General features: G+C 37.4%; 1 protein-coding gene across 4 annotated transcripts in view; it reads right to left on the minus strand.

The window, feature by feature from the left end:
- The window catches only part of LOC5574677, a 50,171-nt gene extending 41,502 nt beyond the window's left edge, over positions 1-8,669 (minus strand). Inside the window, exons 1-3 of one of the 4 annotated variants that reach the window (XR_002500720.1) lie at positions 8,653-8,669; positions 8,198-8,569; positions 3,081-3,330 (exon numbers count right to left, since the gene is read on the minus strand). Coding sequence is in view for 3 of the 4 variants with exons in the window: in XM_021845954.1 (XP_021701646.1) it covers positions 3,081-3,330; positions 3,393-3,444 (302 nt within the window). In the remaining variant the exon portion in view is untranslated. Of the gene's footprint in view, positions 1-3,080; positions 3,331-3,392; positions 3,478-8,197; positions 8,602-8,652 lie in introns of those variants that run through there. The other 3 variants (XM_021845957.1, XM_021845956.1, XM_021845954.1) reach the window with 3 other exon arrangements.
- Between the last annotated feature and the right edge of the window lie 6,871 nt (positions 8,670-15,540).

Raw genomic sequence — 15,540 nt, forward strand, 5'->3', positions numbered from 1 at the left:
GTAGATTGCTTGGATTTTTAAAAGGTTTCCAGTGAAATTTGGTGAGTTTTAGTGGTAGCCTGGAAATAATAAACGTTACAAAATGTTCATTGAAGACATGAAAATTTCAGCAAAATCGCTGTCAAATCTTAAGGCTCAAGAATCCATCATTCAATCATCAGCAATCATCAAAAATGAAAAACCAGTTTTTTTGTTCAAATTTAAAGAAATCCACCTGAAAATCTATCACTGTCCTATAGATAGAAAGTTTAATGCAATGATAGATTTTCATAAGCATTGTTTCAATTTTGAGCAAAAAACTGGTTTTGAAAATTTGTAAAACGATGATGGTTATTTTCCTCTTAAGATTTCAAATCCTATCATAATCCTAAGCAAGATCCTGAGGATCTCCTAGCAATTTGCTTTAGAGTCCTGTATATATATATAGATCTATATATATAGATCTAAACTGCTAAAACACAACAAAAGCTAATTTCAAACAAAAATGATAAGAAGCTGTGCTTATTCTATGAAATAGCGAGTTGTAGTTTGTTTTTGTTAGCCCTTTTGACTGCAGTTAGTTGTTTGTTATGAGATGCTCTACTTTTTCAGAAAGATAAATTAAGATAAATGAAGGGTGCGATCTTATGCGATTATTGATTTCACATGACCCACAAATATAAACAGTGTACATTAAACTTATAGAAAATAATTGAAGATATTTAAGCGATTAAAAGTATGTAGAACGAATGTCACAATTAACAATCCGGGGCTATAGATTCATAGCATAGTCCAATACTAAAGAAATCTGCTTCGAAGTGAATCGTTCCGGAGTCTGGATGTCATATGGTTCCATAACGACGTTGTGATAACATTCTCAGGATGTTTTGAAAATCAATAACTCAAATATAAAATTTGTGTGGGCTTTGTAGCCGTGTGTTTAGTGTCACCAGGCATTTAGCCACATCGTGCTATGGAGTGTGGGTTCGATTCTCGCCTCGGGCGGAAAACTTAACGTGAGGAATGTTTTCCGACTGTATGCCACTGGGCGTTGCATGCTAATCCGTTGTCTAGCGTGGTGCTCCTTCAAAGGGCAAAATGCCCACTGGAAGCATTAACGCGTCGGTGTCTTTATTCTTTTTTTTATCAAAAAATGGGTTCCGTTTTTGGCAACTGAAAATTTCGATTTTGTTGTCAAAAATGGAATCCCACTGTATTAAGTTCTAAAAGCGATGAGTTTTTAAAGTTTGTCTGATAAAAAAATCTGTTTTTTTTTTCATAGACTACTTTGATCAGATATTAGAATTGAAACGTTGTACCCGGAAAACCAGCTTACCTATTCCATTTTCATTTCCTCCAATCCAGCTACGAAAAACTGTAACTTTTTCATAACCAATCAACTCAATTATTTCTGGCATTTTCTCGAGGAAGTTGATGGATATTTGTACACGTGTGTATCTTTTGAATATCCTTCCACGCGTACATTTTTTACCTTTTTCAGGAATTTTAAGATGGTAATGCTTCAACGGATTCCTACAGAGGTTCCAGCAAAGTGTTCTTAACAATGCCTCCGTTGGATTTTTTTTTTTCAATAGAACTAAGATTTTTTTTCTGTTTTTTTTTATAAGTATTCTAGAGAAGAAATTCTTACAAAGATTTCAGGATTTAATAATCTTTTACTTTTTTGCTGTTTTTTTTTGCAAAAACTCCCCCGGAAGCAAACCAGGTATTCCTCAATGTTTCATGTCTTAATTTCTTCCAGGATGTATACTATTTTTGAACTACTGTAATAAATTCTCATCATTGTAGTAAGTCTTGAAAAAAATCTCAAAAAAAAACTATAGATAATCGCTTATGACTTCAATGTAATAGTAACTACTTCTTTCGGAAGGAAAGTAAAGCTATTGGTCCCGATATGAACTAGACAAGGGTTTTAAAAATCGTTAATAAAGGCAGGAAAAAAGCAAGACTGGAGTTATTATAAGTTTCTATGAAAACATTTCAAGAAATTCAGGAAACAGCGTCTGATGAAATTGGAGCTAGTGTTTTACAAAAGTTTATAAAGCTATTGTTGGAAACATTGTTAAATTAATCTTTGGAAGAGTTCTAGTGATCTGTCAGAAGTTCCAAGATTCTTTGGCTTATTCTGAAAGAGTCCAAGAAGAAAAGACGAAATTCATAAAAATGTTCACATAGGTATAGGATAAATGCTTGGATGCATTAAGTTAATAAAATTGTGATAAATTCCTCTCCTAAGGAATCTGAGGATAAATTCAAATTGAAATTTACGGCGTAACTCCTGGCGAAATCTCAGAGAAATTATCAGGAGCAATGTCTAAAGATGATATATCCTGAGAATGTCTCAAACAAAACAATAGTTTTCCTTGCAAAAATTAGGCAGTAACCTTAGAAAAAATCACGGGTTTTATTCATGGAGGAGTTCAAGAATATTTACCAAAATTTCTGGAAAACTTATGGAGCTGTAAATTTTATTTTAATAACCAATACATTTAGTGTAATAATTTAAGAACTTTTTTTTTCCTAGGAGTCCTAGTAGGAGAGTTATACATTCCTGTAAGAGACGGTCCTGGTGCAGTGGTAAGAACACACGCCTCTCACGGCGAGGACCTTTGATCGATTCGATTGTCACTTATGACGTGAAAGTTATAGTGATGACTTCCATAGGAAGGAAAGTAAAGTCGCCGTCGGTCCCGAGATGATCTAGCCTAAGGCTAAAAATTTCGTTTATTAAGCTAGAAACAAAAAAGTTCCTGTAGGAACATTTGAAGGAATTTTTTGAACGTGTCTCTGGAGCCTCGTGAAGCTGAGAGCAAAATAAAGAACAAAAAGTTATGTTGAAAATAAAGCATCGTTCAAAATTGTAATAAAAAATAATTTTATGCGACAGTTATACATTTGTATATCTTACAATCAACTTAAACGAAGAAAGCCGTTGTGAAACACTGCTCTCCAACGCAAGAGAGGGCGCGGGTCGAAGCCCTTACAATAAAATACGATGTGATAACATCTTCCATCTCGTGTTTTATGGATCAAGAAGACACATTCTCGTACCGATAATATATGTTCCGTTCCCTACTTACATGATGTAGTAGTAGCTGTCCCGGTCGGCAGTTTTGTACTGCTTCATCGTACGGTTCTGATGGGTGTCCATGCTGGAAAAGTCTCCACTGATGGACCGTTGCCGCTCGCCCGGGTTCAGTCCGGGATTGTGCGATCCGGCACTGGTGGACGTTCCGTTGGCCGGAACCGTAGAATTCGTCTTGGACGACGCCAGCGTCGACACTTGACCAAACAGATTTCTCAAGTTGTCCATCGTGTACGGTGTGAACTCTGAAATTGAAAATCATTCGCATACATTAAATTGATTGAAATGTCCTTCGGGTCAATCTAACTAAACATTCGCCAACTCAGAATGACGACGCCCTGAAAGTTCCCCACTTCCATCGGAAATTAATTACGTCTAATCATGTGCTAGTGTACCCGCCTTGTGCATGTCCAACTTATCGATTGCGCCATCTGCAATGCACCCCAAAGACACACAAACAGAACACGACCAGCAGCGTGGAAAGCAATCACTAATTTGCATGCAAAATGCAGCTGATCGCTTTCGTCTTCTACGGGTTTAGTTGCAGTTGGAACTGTTCCAGCTACTGCATCAAATTGAAAATTGATAAAGTTCTTCTGACTAGGTACCGAGACGTACGGTATTGGACAATCGGTTTGCAACTTTTTCGATTTTCCATACAAAATTATCAATTTGCGTAGGCTGAATCTCAGATATTTATCGACCGATTTGAATGAAATTTTCACAGCACGTCAGACATAGCTTGAATTTCAAAATATATTTTTAGTTATTTTTTAAATTATGAGTTCATAAGTTATAACGGGTCTAGACAGCCGTAACAATAACCGAGCTATCCAGCAAGACCAAACTGAGGATCGTGGGTTCGAATCCCACCGATAGAGAATATAAGGAAATGTTCTCGACATTCCAGAACATAGAGTATCTTCGTACCTGTTGCACGATACATACAAGCAAAGGTATCAATTGGCAAAGATGCTCTCAGTTAATAATTGTGGAAGTGTTCATTAGAAGCAGTGCTTCCAAAGGAGGTTCTGTCCCAGTTGGAACGTATGGCCATAAAAAGAAAGAGGAAGAAGTAATAACGATTTACAGTTAGAATGATTCGGATAATTTTTGACGAAAAGGAGACGGATATTTTTTGACGAAAAGAAATTAATCTGAAAAATATAAAAGCCCTGCACAAAAATTGTCTTTGGTCAACTTGTTCATGTCGTCTAAATCTAATCTAAAAGTTTGCTGAAGCAATTCCTTCAAATATTTGAGTAATTTAAATTACAAAAATATGTCAAAGAAATCAATTTAGTTAAATCATAATCAAATCATTATTGCTTTCGAACTCGTGATTGTAGAAATCATTTAAAAATATATATGTTAAAAATAATGTTATGTCTGAAGAACTGTGGAAATTCATTTATATTGGCCTCTCAATAGCTGATACACAACTCTGCTAAACTGACCATTTTTACAATTGTACTTTTGTATGGAAAATCGAGTTGCACAAGTGTTGTCCAATACTGTAGCACATACTAATGGGTAGCGGAGAAGTTGGTCGGATGTGACATTATGGAAGTTTTGCCTCAAGGATAACTGTGACTGTGACCACCCATATGCGCATAAAATATTGACTGGCTTTTCGAGATTGGTTTGTCAGTGTTTTCATCTTACTTTGCAACTCTGCTCTGCGGTAGTGGTACCTAGAAGCCCCAAAGTTTGATGCTGAAAATGTAAGCATGGGAATTGATTGGAAAATATTACACATTGGCTCCAGAATTATTACTGCGGGTATGCTTCAAGTATTCCCTGATTCAGGTCAAATTAACGTTTTCAAATAGTACAAGGCAGTACAAGTCCTACTCGGTGTAGCTATGATATCATGTATAATAAAAAATGGTTTAGTGAAATCTATTGAAAGAACTTACCAGTCCTTTCATAAGAAAGTGCTTGCACACTCTACGTTTCAATATTGGCCTAAGCTCTATGTTTGGCAGTATAAAATCATATGTATATGAGATGTTCTAGATCTAGATTCTTCAAATTATTCCTTAGTTTCAATCAAATAATCTATTTGTTCTGCCAAGGCTGTTACTGTATCCTGTTTCACACTATTTTCCAACAATGTTCTGGGAGTTAGATTTAGGATTAAATAATAAATTATGTTATTTGTTCCTGGTTCGTCATTTTCCTTTTACTAAGTATCCATCTAACTGACCTCGATATAAAGCAATCAGAGGTTAACTCAACTGAAGGGCTGCTGTTGTTCTGTTTACACTTCCTGAACCGGTCAAAGCAGTTTCAAGGGAACCGCAATTTCCATAATTGCCATACCAACTCCACTTGACGCGAGGAACTAGTAAAACGCGTTTATACGTAGTTGCGACTTGCCATAGTCAGATTGAACTTTGTACTTTTTCATCCCGTCCCGTAGTAGTGTTTACATCGTATTTCAAACTGACCGTGTGCCCGATATGTCAATAATAGTTTAAGAGAAGCGGGTTCATCGCTGTTTGTAGGCGTAGGCCCTATTTGTTGGAATTATGGAGGTGTGTCGTTGCAAGCAATAAACTTTGCATATGAATGATAGTTATCTCCCTCTATGCTGATATGCATATGATAGAGCAGCCAGCACGTGATGCTGCAGATTCTAAAGTGTCTTCACATTTCAAGTTATGTCAAGAGCAGAAACATTGCGTACCGAGTACACGATCCACGTGGAAAGCACGCTTAGTCTGCACAGCACGAGCGTGGTCATAACTTGCGATAACCATTACATTTTGTGTGACTTTGGTTAATATTTTTAATAGTATCAGTATCGATCATGGACATTAACTATTTGTATGTCTAACAAACAGGACTCAATTATGAAGCTCCTACATGTATCATTGATCTCATATTGAATCGTTATACCTACAACGATCCTTCCATGTGAGACGCAAATTAATGCTTCGCAAATAGAGTACCACAAATTTGAACGATTTCATATTTTACGTCAGATAAAGCACCAATATACCAATGTAACATGTAACAAATGAACGTTGCTAGTCTTAACTATCGTTAAATTGGGTGTTGTGAAGTTTCTTGTGCTTTTTATTTTTAAACTTTAATTTAAAAATTGGGTCCATAAATGTACCTTGTACTTTTGATCATCACGTTCGCTTAGTCGACAAAAACACCACAGGGCTTTTAGTTTTAACACTGGGGTTGTTCCTATCTGACATTTCGGAAGGGAAACAAAATACACACAAAATTTGAGCTTATGTCAAGGAGTGTGACAAAATCTAAAAAAAAAACTTAAAAATGTTTTTGGATTTAAACGAACGAAAAACATTAAAAATTGAGTAAACATGTGTTTTTGGCCTAAACTTAAGCGTTTGGCACTAAAATTGGAACAGGCCTTTAGGACCCAATTGCTAGTATTACCGTACACCTATTTACTTCCAAATGGTCGTGTGTTTGCAACGTTTCATAAAGTCAATAATCTCTGTAAGTATCTCAACTAAAGTTACAATATCTTTTCTCAGGCATTCACGTTGTATGACCAGCCCACTTGAGTATGCCGATAGGTGATATACATTTTTCTTCGAATTTGGGAAAGCTCGTTTGAAGTGTTCCTTTCATACCTATTGGAATTACACACAAAGCGTATGGAAAAGCATATCATAACAATAGAAGCAAACCAAGCTAAATGTCGGGTATCTTAGATTTTATGGAATTTCATAAATAAATTGCGTATTTCTGTGTATGCTGAGAGTGCACATTGAAAACGCCGGTAAAATTTTCTAAAATAAGCTTATGATGTATAAATGCTACATATTTTACGTTGTTTTGAATACTGCGTTTCAGAATGCAAATTTTTTGGCAGATAAAATTAGCAACATTTTGTTGCAAATTGAAACAAAAACAGTTTATGACGCAGCCGTATAAATCACAAACAATATAAAGTCATAAAGATTTATAGAATCAATCATCATTGACTCATGTGTAATCTAATCTCTTGAATTCAAATTCCCACGGATAGGTAACAACCCGTCTTAAGTTATTGAAACACAATCCCAGGGGCATGTTCACCATGTGGGGTTATTTTAAATATTTTGGCCAACGTAGCCTCATCATTGTATGTGTGTAAAATTATCTGCAAAAACTGCCATACACAAGTAAAGCCAGTTATTTCAAAACAAAAACAAGCCGAATTTCGCCTTGGATGTGATAAAAATCGGTATTCATTGCGCGCAGGCGATTATCTTTGTCTTTCCACTTTCCTTCGATAAATCCAAACAGACGAAAGAATACCACTAACTGCGTATTGCCAACTGATGGCAAGATTATGCAGTCTCGATATAGAGTCGTATATCATGTACCCATGTATGTATTGGACATACGCATCGGGAAGTTTTACGAATCAGCTGAAATTCAAGTTCGTCAAGAAGGGTTCCCGAAACGAGTGAAACGTTGGTGGAGAACCAAGAAGGGTATGTGGGTATGTACGACAATGGTGTGGTTGTGTCGATAGACTGATTTGTGTGTAGAAAAGAAGGGGACAAAACAGAATGGTAAAAAAACAGAGACTGCATAAATAATCTAATATGTTAACTTGTACAGAGTATTGGTGTTTGCTTTTGGAATTGCAATGTATTGTGCGGACTCTTCGATAGCAGAAACAGGCGAAAATGATCAAATAAAAACGAAAAACTTGAACTTGTAAAATAGGCCTTGCATTCAAACTTGTTTTAAATAAAAATTTAAGAGTGCAGTAGTTCTTTAGGAGACTTATTTAGGCACAGATTTTGTATTTTGAGTATTAAAATCCATCAAACCAAAATCAAACTATGTTCATGGAGAATTAGGACTTACTCGTTGAAATCAACTCGATTTGCCCATCCCAAAATTTGACTATGTGCATTCACATATACATACAACTCTTATGTATACCTGAAACGCATATGCCTATCAGGCGACTATCGAAGCTCGCTATCGCTGAATACGTTAAGCGAGGTGAAGAGGACAAGAGGTAAAATGTAAAATGTGTTTCATGATTTCCTATTTGCATATATTTATTAACAATATATGGCCAAATATATTATTTGGTGGAATGTTTAAAGATGCGCTCTTACTTACCTTAACTTATTTATATTCTATTTATACTCCAAAAATCCAAGTCACTTGGTAACAGCAGATTTCTGCGCACTGTTGATAACCTTGCCTTTATTGCACACTTAAGAATTTGCAAACGCTTCTTCGCAACAGTATCAATTTTGGTCTTGTTATCACAGTCTGGTGCAAACAACGAGTAGGGGTCACACCGAAATAGCTCACACAAAAACCCACAATACGGTTCAACACGTATTATCAGCACCAATAATAACAAATGACCGCTGTTTTTTTTTTATTATAACACACAATCACAGAACTGGTCAAAACTTCGTGGGCTCGTCTCCGGCGGACAACCTTCACACTCGACGCACCGCAGCTAAATGGATTGGGAACCGGCTGAAAATAGTACTCTTTTATAAGTCACACACCATTAAGAATACGGTCCGTCATCGCCTACGTCTTTATTATATTCACTATACCTTCTCCATACGGCTATATGAATGTTGGTTACCACCAGACAAACTCGTTTATGCGGCCGAATCGAAACCAAAACAAAACACTCTGCGCCTTCAATCGGCCCATTGCAGGTTTCGAGGTAGTAAGTTACTCGGTTGGTAGAGCACAAAGACGCAGACGACATAGGTTCCTTATTTTCGACCTCGAGGCCTGGTCGGAAGTAAATCTGATGCGCGCAAATCATCATTTTGAAATTTTAAAAAATGTAATGTAATCGGCTCCGTAAAGCGTCATACACAACTGAGCCTACGTAATTAAACATATAGTTGCAAAATTGTACACAAGAAATAGTGAATGAAATCAATATTCGAAATAAGTATTTTATTCAATTCCTAATTCCATCACTTTTATCATACATTTTACAAGCAAAAATTCTTTACTTGCAAGACAATTTGAGGTACCGTAAACCGGAGTAACATTGATTTTTTGTTTATATTTCTTAAAAATTTATTCTGAATGGGACTTAATAAATGAAAGAAAGAATGCTATTCCTGAACTCAAAGATATGCTGAAGATTCATTTTGGTACCAAATATGCATTATAAAAGAAAATTCATACGCCGTGTGATTAGCGGCGTCAGTCGTTTAGGCGTATTGTGCTACGGAGTGTGGGTCCGATTCCCGCCCCAGTCGAAGAAAACTTTTCGTCAAACGAAAAATTCTTCACTGGTCTACTGGTCGTTCTGTGTGTCCGTTGTCTAATGTAAGTTAAGTTCAGTCTGTGCAGCCTATGGCTGAAGATGGTGTAAATTGCCTTTTTTATAACTAATTAAACTGAGAAGCAAGCTCTGACCCAGTAATTACGTAACGCCAGGGAATAAAAAATAAAAGAACAAGAAGAGTAAGCGTTACGGAACCCCTAAATTCAACAGGTATACTACTTAAAATCAAAATGACGTCAAAATCCAAGATGGCCGCCAGATTTTTTTACTTAAATTAATACTCTTATTCTTAACTCGACTCGAAAAAAAAACACTAACGATTGAAATCATAAAACTACAAATGAACTTTAACACTTCACTTTTGTTTTAAACATACTCTAATAATCCCTCCCAAAGTTTAATATAAAAAAGTGTAGTGATTGAAATCATGTTTATTGGATGTACGAAAATGATGTTTGCATTGATTGTATTCGTTGTATACATCAAAATAGTAGAACATGATTTAGAAAATCGTTCATTTGATCGGGTAAATCTAAAAACCATTGCTCACCTCGTTTTTTGTAGCCTATCTTACTCAGTTTTTTCTCAGCTTTCTGATGGTAATCTCAGCATTTAAAACGAGCGTTGCGCTAATAGTGAAAAAACAGTTTTTCTGACAAAATTCAGAAGGGTGGCCAAATTTAAAATGGCCGCCAAAATTATTTAGATTCAAATGAAAACTATATCCTTCCTCTATATGATGCCACTAAGTGCCACGCGTAGAAAAACCAATGATTATTCATAAAATGGGATTTTTCGCAAACTGTTTGGCTAGCTGGCGCACGAGGGGTCCACCATTTTGAGAAAACCGAAAGGACCACCCTCTAGTTTTAGCATATACTAGCGATCAGTGACATAGAATTTGAATTTTAAGGATGGGTGCCGATGGCGGCCTGGTTTCAGCGAGATTTGCTCAGGTCTTTTATCCTAATAGTGCTATTAACTGAAAATGTCGAGTCCAATGCTAAAATTCACAGAAAACTACTATGTATGGAAGTGATTTGATCATTTTCTAGCCCATATTATGAATCACTAGTAGGATCTTCTAACATTCAGTATTTAGAATCAAGAATCAAAAAAATGATGCTCAAAAATGAACTCATACTGAATTTAGGCGAACGAGCAATGCTTATATAATAACCTGTGGGAGAGGGACTTCTTAGATCTTAAGGTGAAACATTTCAGAATCCAAAGATGACCGTTACAATGGCCGCATTGTGCTCCTACTCACGTTTTCAACGGAACTAAACTGAAGAAATAGTTGGCAAATGTTTCTGATCTTCTTATCTTAAGCTTTCTGCTAGTGCACAAAGCCAAAATAAAAAGTGCACTGTTGTTGGATGCTTTCTTCGCGAGATTTGTGCCTTTGAAGTTTTAGTGCAATCTTAGACGTTGATTCCAAACTGTTCCACATTAAACAGCATGAATCTAGCCACATGAATTTAAATAATTGAAACATAATTTTGTCCTCATCTGATTCATCTATGTGCAGTTTTACTAGATTTTTACTCTCATTCGCACTAGACAAAGTACCAACTTAAATGAAAACAATAAACAAATCAAAGTTCCCCACTCACTGTTGTAGGTACTTAGGAAGGCTACACCAGTTTAAACGAGTCCTATCTAGGCTTGTGTAGATTCCTGCCAGATAACGCTGCTAATCATCGTAGAATAAAACTGAATGCACAAATGCAGACGGGTTCGCGTTTGTAAAATTGAACTTACTGTGCGCTACTTTTCCAGAAAAACCAAACACAGATGTAACCGACTGATAAGAACTAGCAAGCGTGTGATTACGATGGGAACTTTAATTGATAGTGCCTAGTGCGCCGTACGACTGCGCTGATAATGGCCAATCATGGATTGCAAAACTACCGGCAGGGCTGATAGCGATTGAGTGTCAAAAAAGTAAGTTTACATGTCTTTAAAAAGATACCAGAAAGCATGATCATGATTGACCGCTCGCAGATGCTACTCCGTTATTGCAAAAACAGCTGTACTTACACAGGGAACCAACCTCAAGTAAGTACTGGTGCTCTCATTATTATAATAAACAATTACGGCGCCGGCTGCGTACGAATGCAGATCAATTTGGGATGGGAGGGAAATGTTGACGTGTTACTCGCTTTATGGAAGCCGAGGAGTCCTCTGCACTTCCCCAAGTAAACACTGGGAGTTTGGATATGGAGTAGGGATTCGTTTTGGTAAACGATAAATATATAATTTGAAATGAATGCGCCTGACCGGATTCGCGATATTACTCGATAAACGCAATGAACGCCGAACAAGTGTTCGTCACTCACCCCCATAGGAGCAAGCGACAAGATCAAAGGATCAAACCCTATTAACGCGTTCGCGACCCGCGACAATATTCCACCGTGCTACGCGAGCGGCGCGCAACACGATTGATCCTGCCCTCATCGCCCGCCCCGCAGGAGCAATCGTCAAGGTCGAAGAATCAAACAACACTCTCTGAAAAAAAGATACCAGAAAGGAACAAAAAATAGATTAATCAGGAACCCAAAAAGACCAATCAAAGCCCAAAAAAAGATAACATACTGGAATCAGGACATACTTAAAAAGTAATGTTATAAAGAGTTTACAAACATTCTTCAAAGAATTCTAGCAGACTTTTCTTTGAGAGCAATTTTTAAAATCTGAGGGAAACAATGATATAATTTTATAAGAAATCCCTGAACTAATCACAAATCTATGAGTATTTTCGCGGTAGCGTTTTTGAAACAACAGTTGAACTATTCCTCTAAGAACTTTATAGAAATGATAGAATTCTTGAAACATTTCTTAGTTAGGTATTTTCGAAAAAAAATATTTTCGAGAGAGTTTTCAAGAAATGCGAGATGTTGCCCCTTGATTTTAGAGAAATCTAAAAAAATAATTATCTGTGAAAAAATGCAGATAGATCTGCGGAGAGTACTTTTGAGAAATCATGAACAACATTTTCCCAATTGAATTCTTTTTGATTGCTCATGAAATTCTTGTGAAATATTACGAGGAGTACTTACATCGGGAAGATTTTTATTAGCAGGTAGTCTGGATAATTTTTGCTGAGATTTTTTAACCCGTATAGGTCTGAGTGAAAGCAAAAATACTAAAACCCTTACTACACAGCGAATACTTAACGAATTCAAATAATTTTTTGTCAGTGTACTGGCCCACATATCCAAATTCTAGAAATAGCCGGAGAAACTCGAGAATACCTCTGTAATCGGAGTTATTGCTGTGGGTCACTGGGTCAAGTCGGGTAGAAAAAGGCGATTTTTTGGGACATGCCAAATTATCTTTATTTATTTCTAATGCAAGTTTTGTTTTGTATAAATCATAAAGATCTGATATTCTCCATTGTAAATGAAGAGTTTTGCACCGTTTAGAGTGTACCAGATGCGGCCACTCGGACTTAACGTCCTAAAGAATCGGCTCTAGGTTTGTTAGGTGTTCGATAACACCAAAGAGCGAAGCGAAATGTGTTTCTGTGCTCACTTTTTATCCACCACTGCACACAATGGGGACGGCACTACCAGGTAAGTTCTTTCTTCTTCTCTTTCTTTTATTTTAGGTTCTTGGCACTAGCAGAGTTCACAGGTAAGTTTACTTTTATTTCTTTTACTAACTGCACTACTCAAAACTAATTTTCTTTGCTTTTCAAACTAACTATTACTATATTTCACTTCTACTAATATTTCAAATTCACTCTACTCGATACGAAAGTTCTTCTGTTTGTTGATGTCCACTTTTTCGCTGATGATGACGGCAGGCGTCGTGTTGTCGAATAAATAAGAGACCGAGAACGTGTATCATTCGGCTTTTATACATGGGTTACTCCATCTTTTCTCGGTTGCCGGAAGACTGAAATCGCACCTTTCCGAAGGGAGCCATGATGATCAACATAAAAAGGCTGGTGCTAACGAACGATGACTAGTCACCCACAGATGGCGTGGCGATGCAATTTTCGTATGCGAACATGCTGGCCCCTTCAGAAATCACATTTCTGACAGCCGATCTTGATGACAACTGATGACAGATTTCTTCTCGGCGTTCGCTTCTGGTGACGTTGCTCTCGGTTGGTGATGATGTTGACGAGCTCAGTTACAGGATGTAAACAAAAAAAAAAAAAAGAGACCCGGTAGCGGGTTAAGATAATTTTATGATTAATGGACAGGTTCTTACCTTGTCCTTTTCACTAAAGGACCTTGAAAATTTTCGTTTTAGGAATCCGGATGTGACCCATCAGCGGACGGACACACTTAGATTTTATTACCGAAGTCGGTAAAATTTTACTGGGTTTTTGAACAGCAGAGTTAAGTCGGTAATGTTTTATAAGTACCGAAAACTCCGCAAAGCCAGAAAATGTTGAACTGTCAAAAAAGTACCGACTAAGTCAGTAAACATTTTTGCGGAACGTTACTGCCTTTCTCAGTATTTTTTTTTATTTACTTTTGTTTACTGATTTTTTCAGTTTAACGATTATAGTACTACCGGTTGTTCTCAACATGAACATAATAATAATAATTTCATCATTCTCGTTTTTGTTGAAAGGCTAGTCCGCTAAGACCACGCAGATCCTAACGAGGCTAGCCCGTCCACATCCGATTATAAATCATAAAGAAATACAATACAGTAGATGTCTCCTTCAACTGGGCAGCTAACTGACTGATACCTCAATCAGCAGCTGCAACTCTCTTTATTCAAACCAGGTATCTATTTTTACAATTCAACATCCTACACAAATATTATACCTCACAACAAATCTTCCACACTTTTACCTACGACGACGCATGTTTCTCAACCGACGATTCTTCTACCTGAGGTGCGACACTACCTCTATTCCAACACTCCTCCTTAGGGTCGCAACCTCGACTCCCGATCGTCTCTTCCTGCCTCGAAACTCCTCCTCGTTCCGAACTTCGTACATGCTCCGTCATCCATCCGAGCTCCTCCTGACTTCGATCCTGTCCACGAGTTCCTTTGACCAGCCAGCGCCATCCAGTGTCCTGTATCGCCTACGTTCCCGATAGATTCCGTCCTCCGTTGCGGCCAATCCATCCAGCCTGAGGATCCCGTTCTGCGCCACGCGGCTTATGCGGCCAATCCTCCTCCAGAACGATACATGCTGTAAGAACACGTTCCTGGGCCCATAACCTGTTGAAAGGCTAGTCCGCTAAGACCACGCAGATCCTAACGAGGCTAGCCCGTCCACATCCGATTATAAATCATAAAGAAATACAATACAGTAGATGTCTCCTTCAACTGGGCAGCTAACTGACTGATACCTCAATCAGCAGCTGCAACTCTCTTTATTCAAACCAGGTATCTATTTTTACAATTCAACATCCTACACAAATATTATACCTCACAACAAATCTTCCACACTTTTACCTACGACGACGCATGTTTCTCAACCGACGATTCTTCTACCTGAGGTGCGACACTACCTCTATTCCAACAGTTTTTATGCTCCAATTTATCCTATGTTAGGCAACTGATGTCCAAACATTTCCTCGCAACGCTTCTCACACTCGGTTTACATGGCACCCTGGGTGGACAGAGACTTGCCCAATCTAGCTTCCGGCAAGCTGGCTCGTCGAGAAAAGTTTGAGATGCATTGCCCTACAAAAATCATAACGAATATGATGCCCACCAGAATCGGAGCGGTCTTCCGTAAGGTTTGGATGCAAAGCTCATGCCGCTGCGCAATCCAAGTACCAATTAAACACATTGTTCAGCTTCGTGTGAGTTCAGCTGCACAAACATTGTCGGAAGACCGTTGTGATTTTCATTCATCAATAAATTTCCGATTACTTACCATGAGTTGCGACTGGATACAACCGAGCTGGAAGTTTTTAAATATTAATAAAGTGAGATTTACTTCAAGAAAATAGAAATTTTCATCAGGAAACATGCTATTGCAGGAGTCTTTCTGACTTGGCAGATAGCAAACGTTGTTTATTGTTTTCATTTTATCTTAACGAAAACTCGGTAAATATAATCGATGCTGATTAGTCAGTACTATCATTTTACTGACTTTTTGCTCTTTCTCGGTGAATTTGTAACTTTGCGGTCTTATCAGCATAATCGTTTACTGAGTTCAGTAAATAAGGAAAAATATTACTGAAAATTAGTAATTTACACAAAG

The sequence above is a fragment of the Aedes aegypti genome, chromosome 2 (assembly GCF_002204515.2).
Source record: "Aedes aegypti strain LVP_AGWG chromosome 2, AaegL5.0 Primary Assembly, whole genome shotgun sequence".
Classification (NCBI taxonomy): domain Eukaryota; kingdom Metazoa; phylum Arthropoda; class Insecta; order Diptera; family Culicidae; genus Aedes; species Aedes aegypti.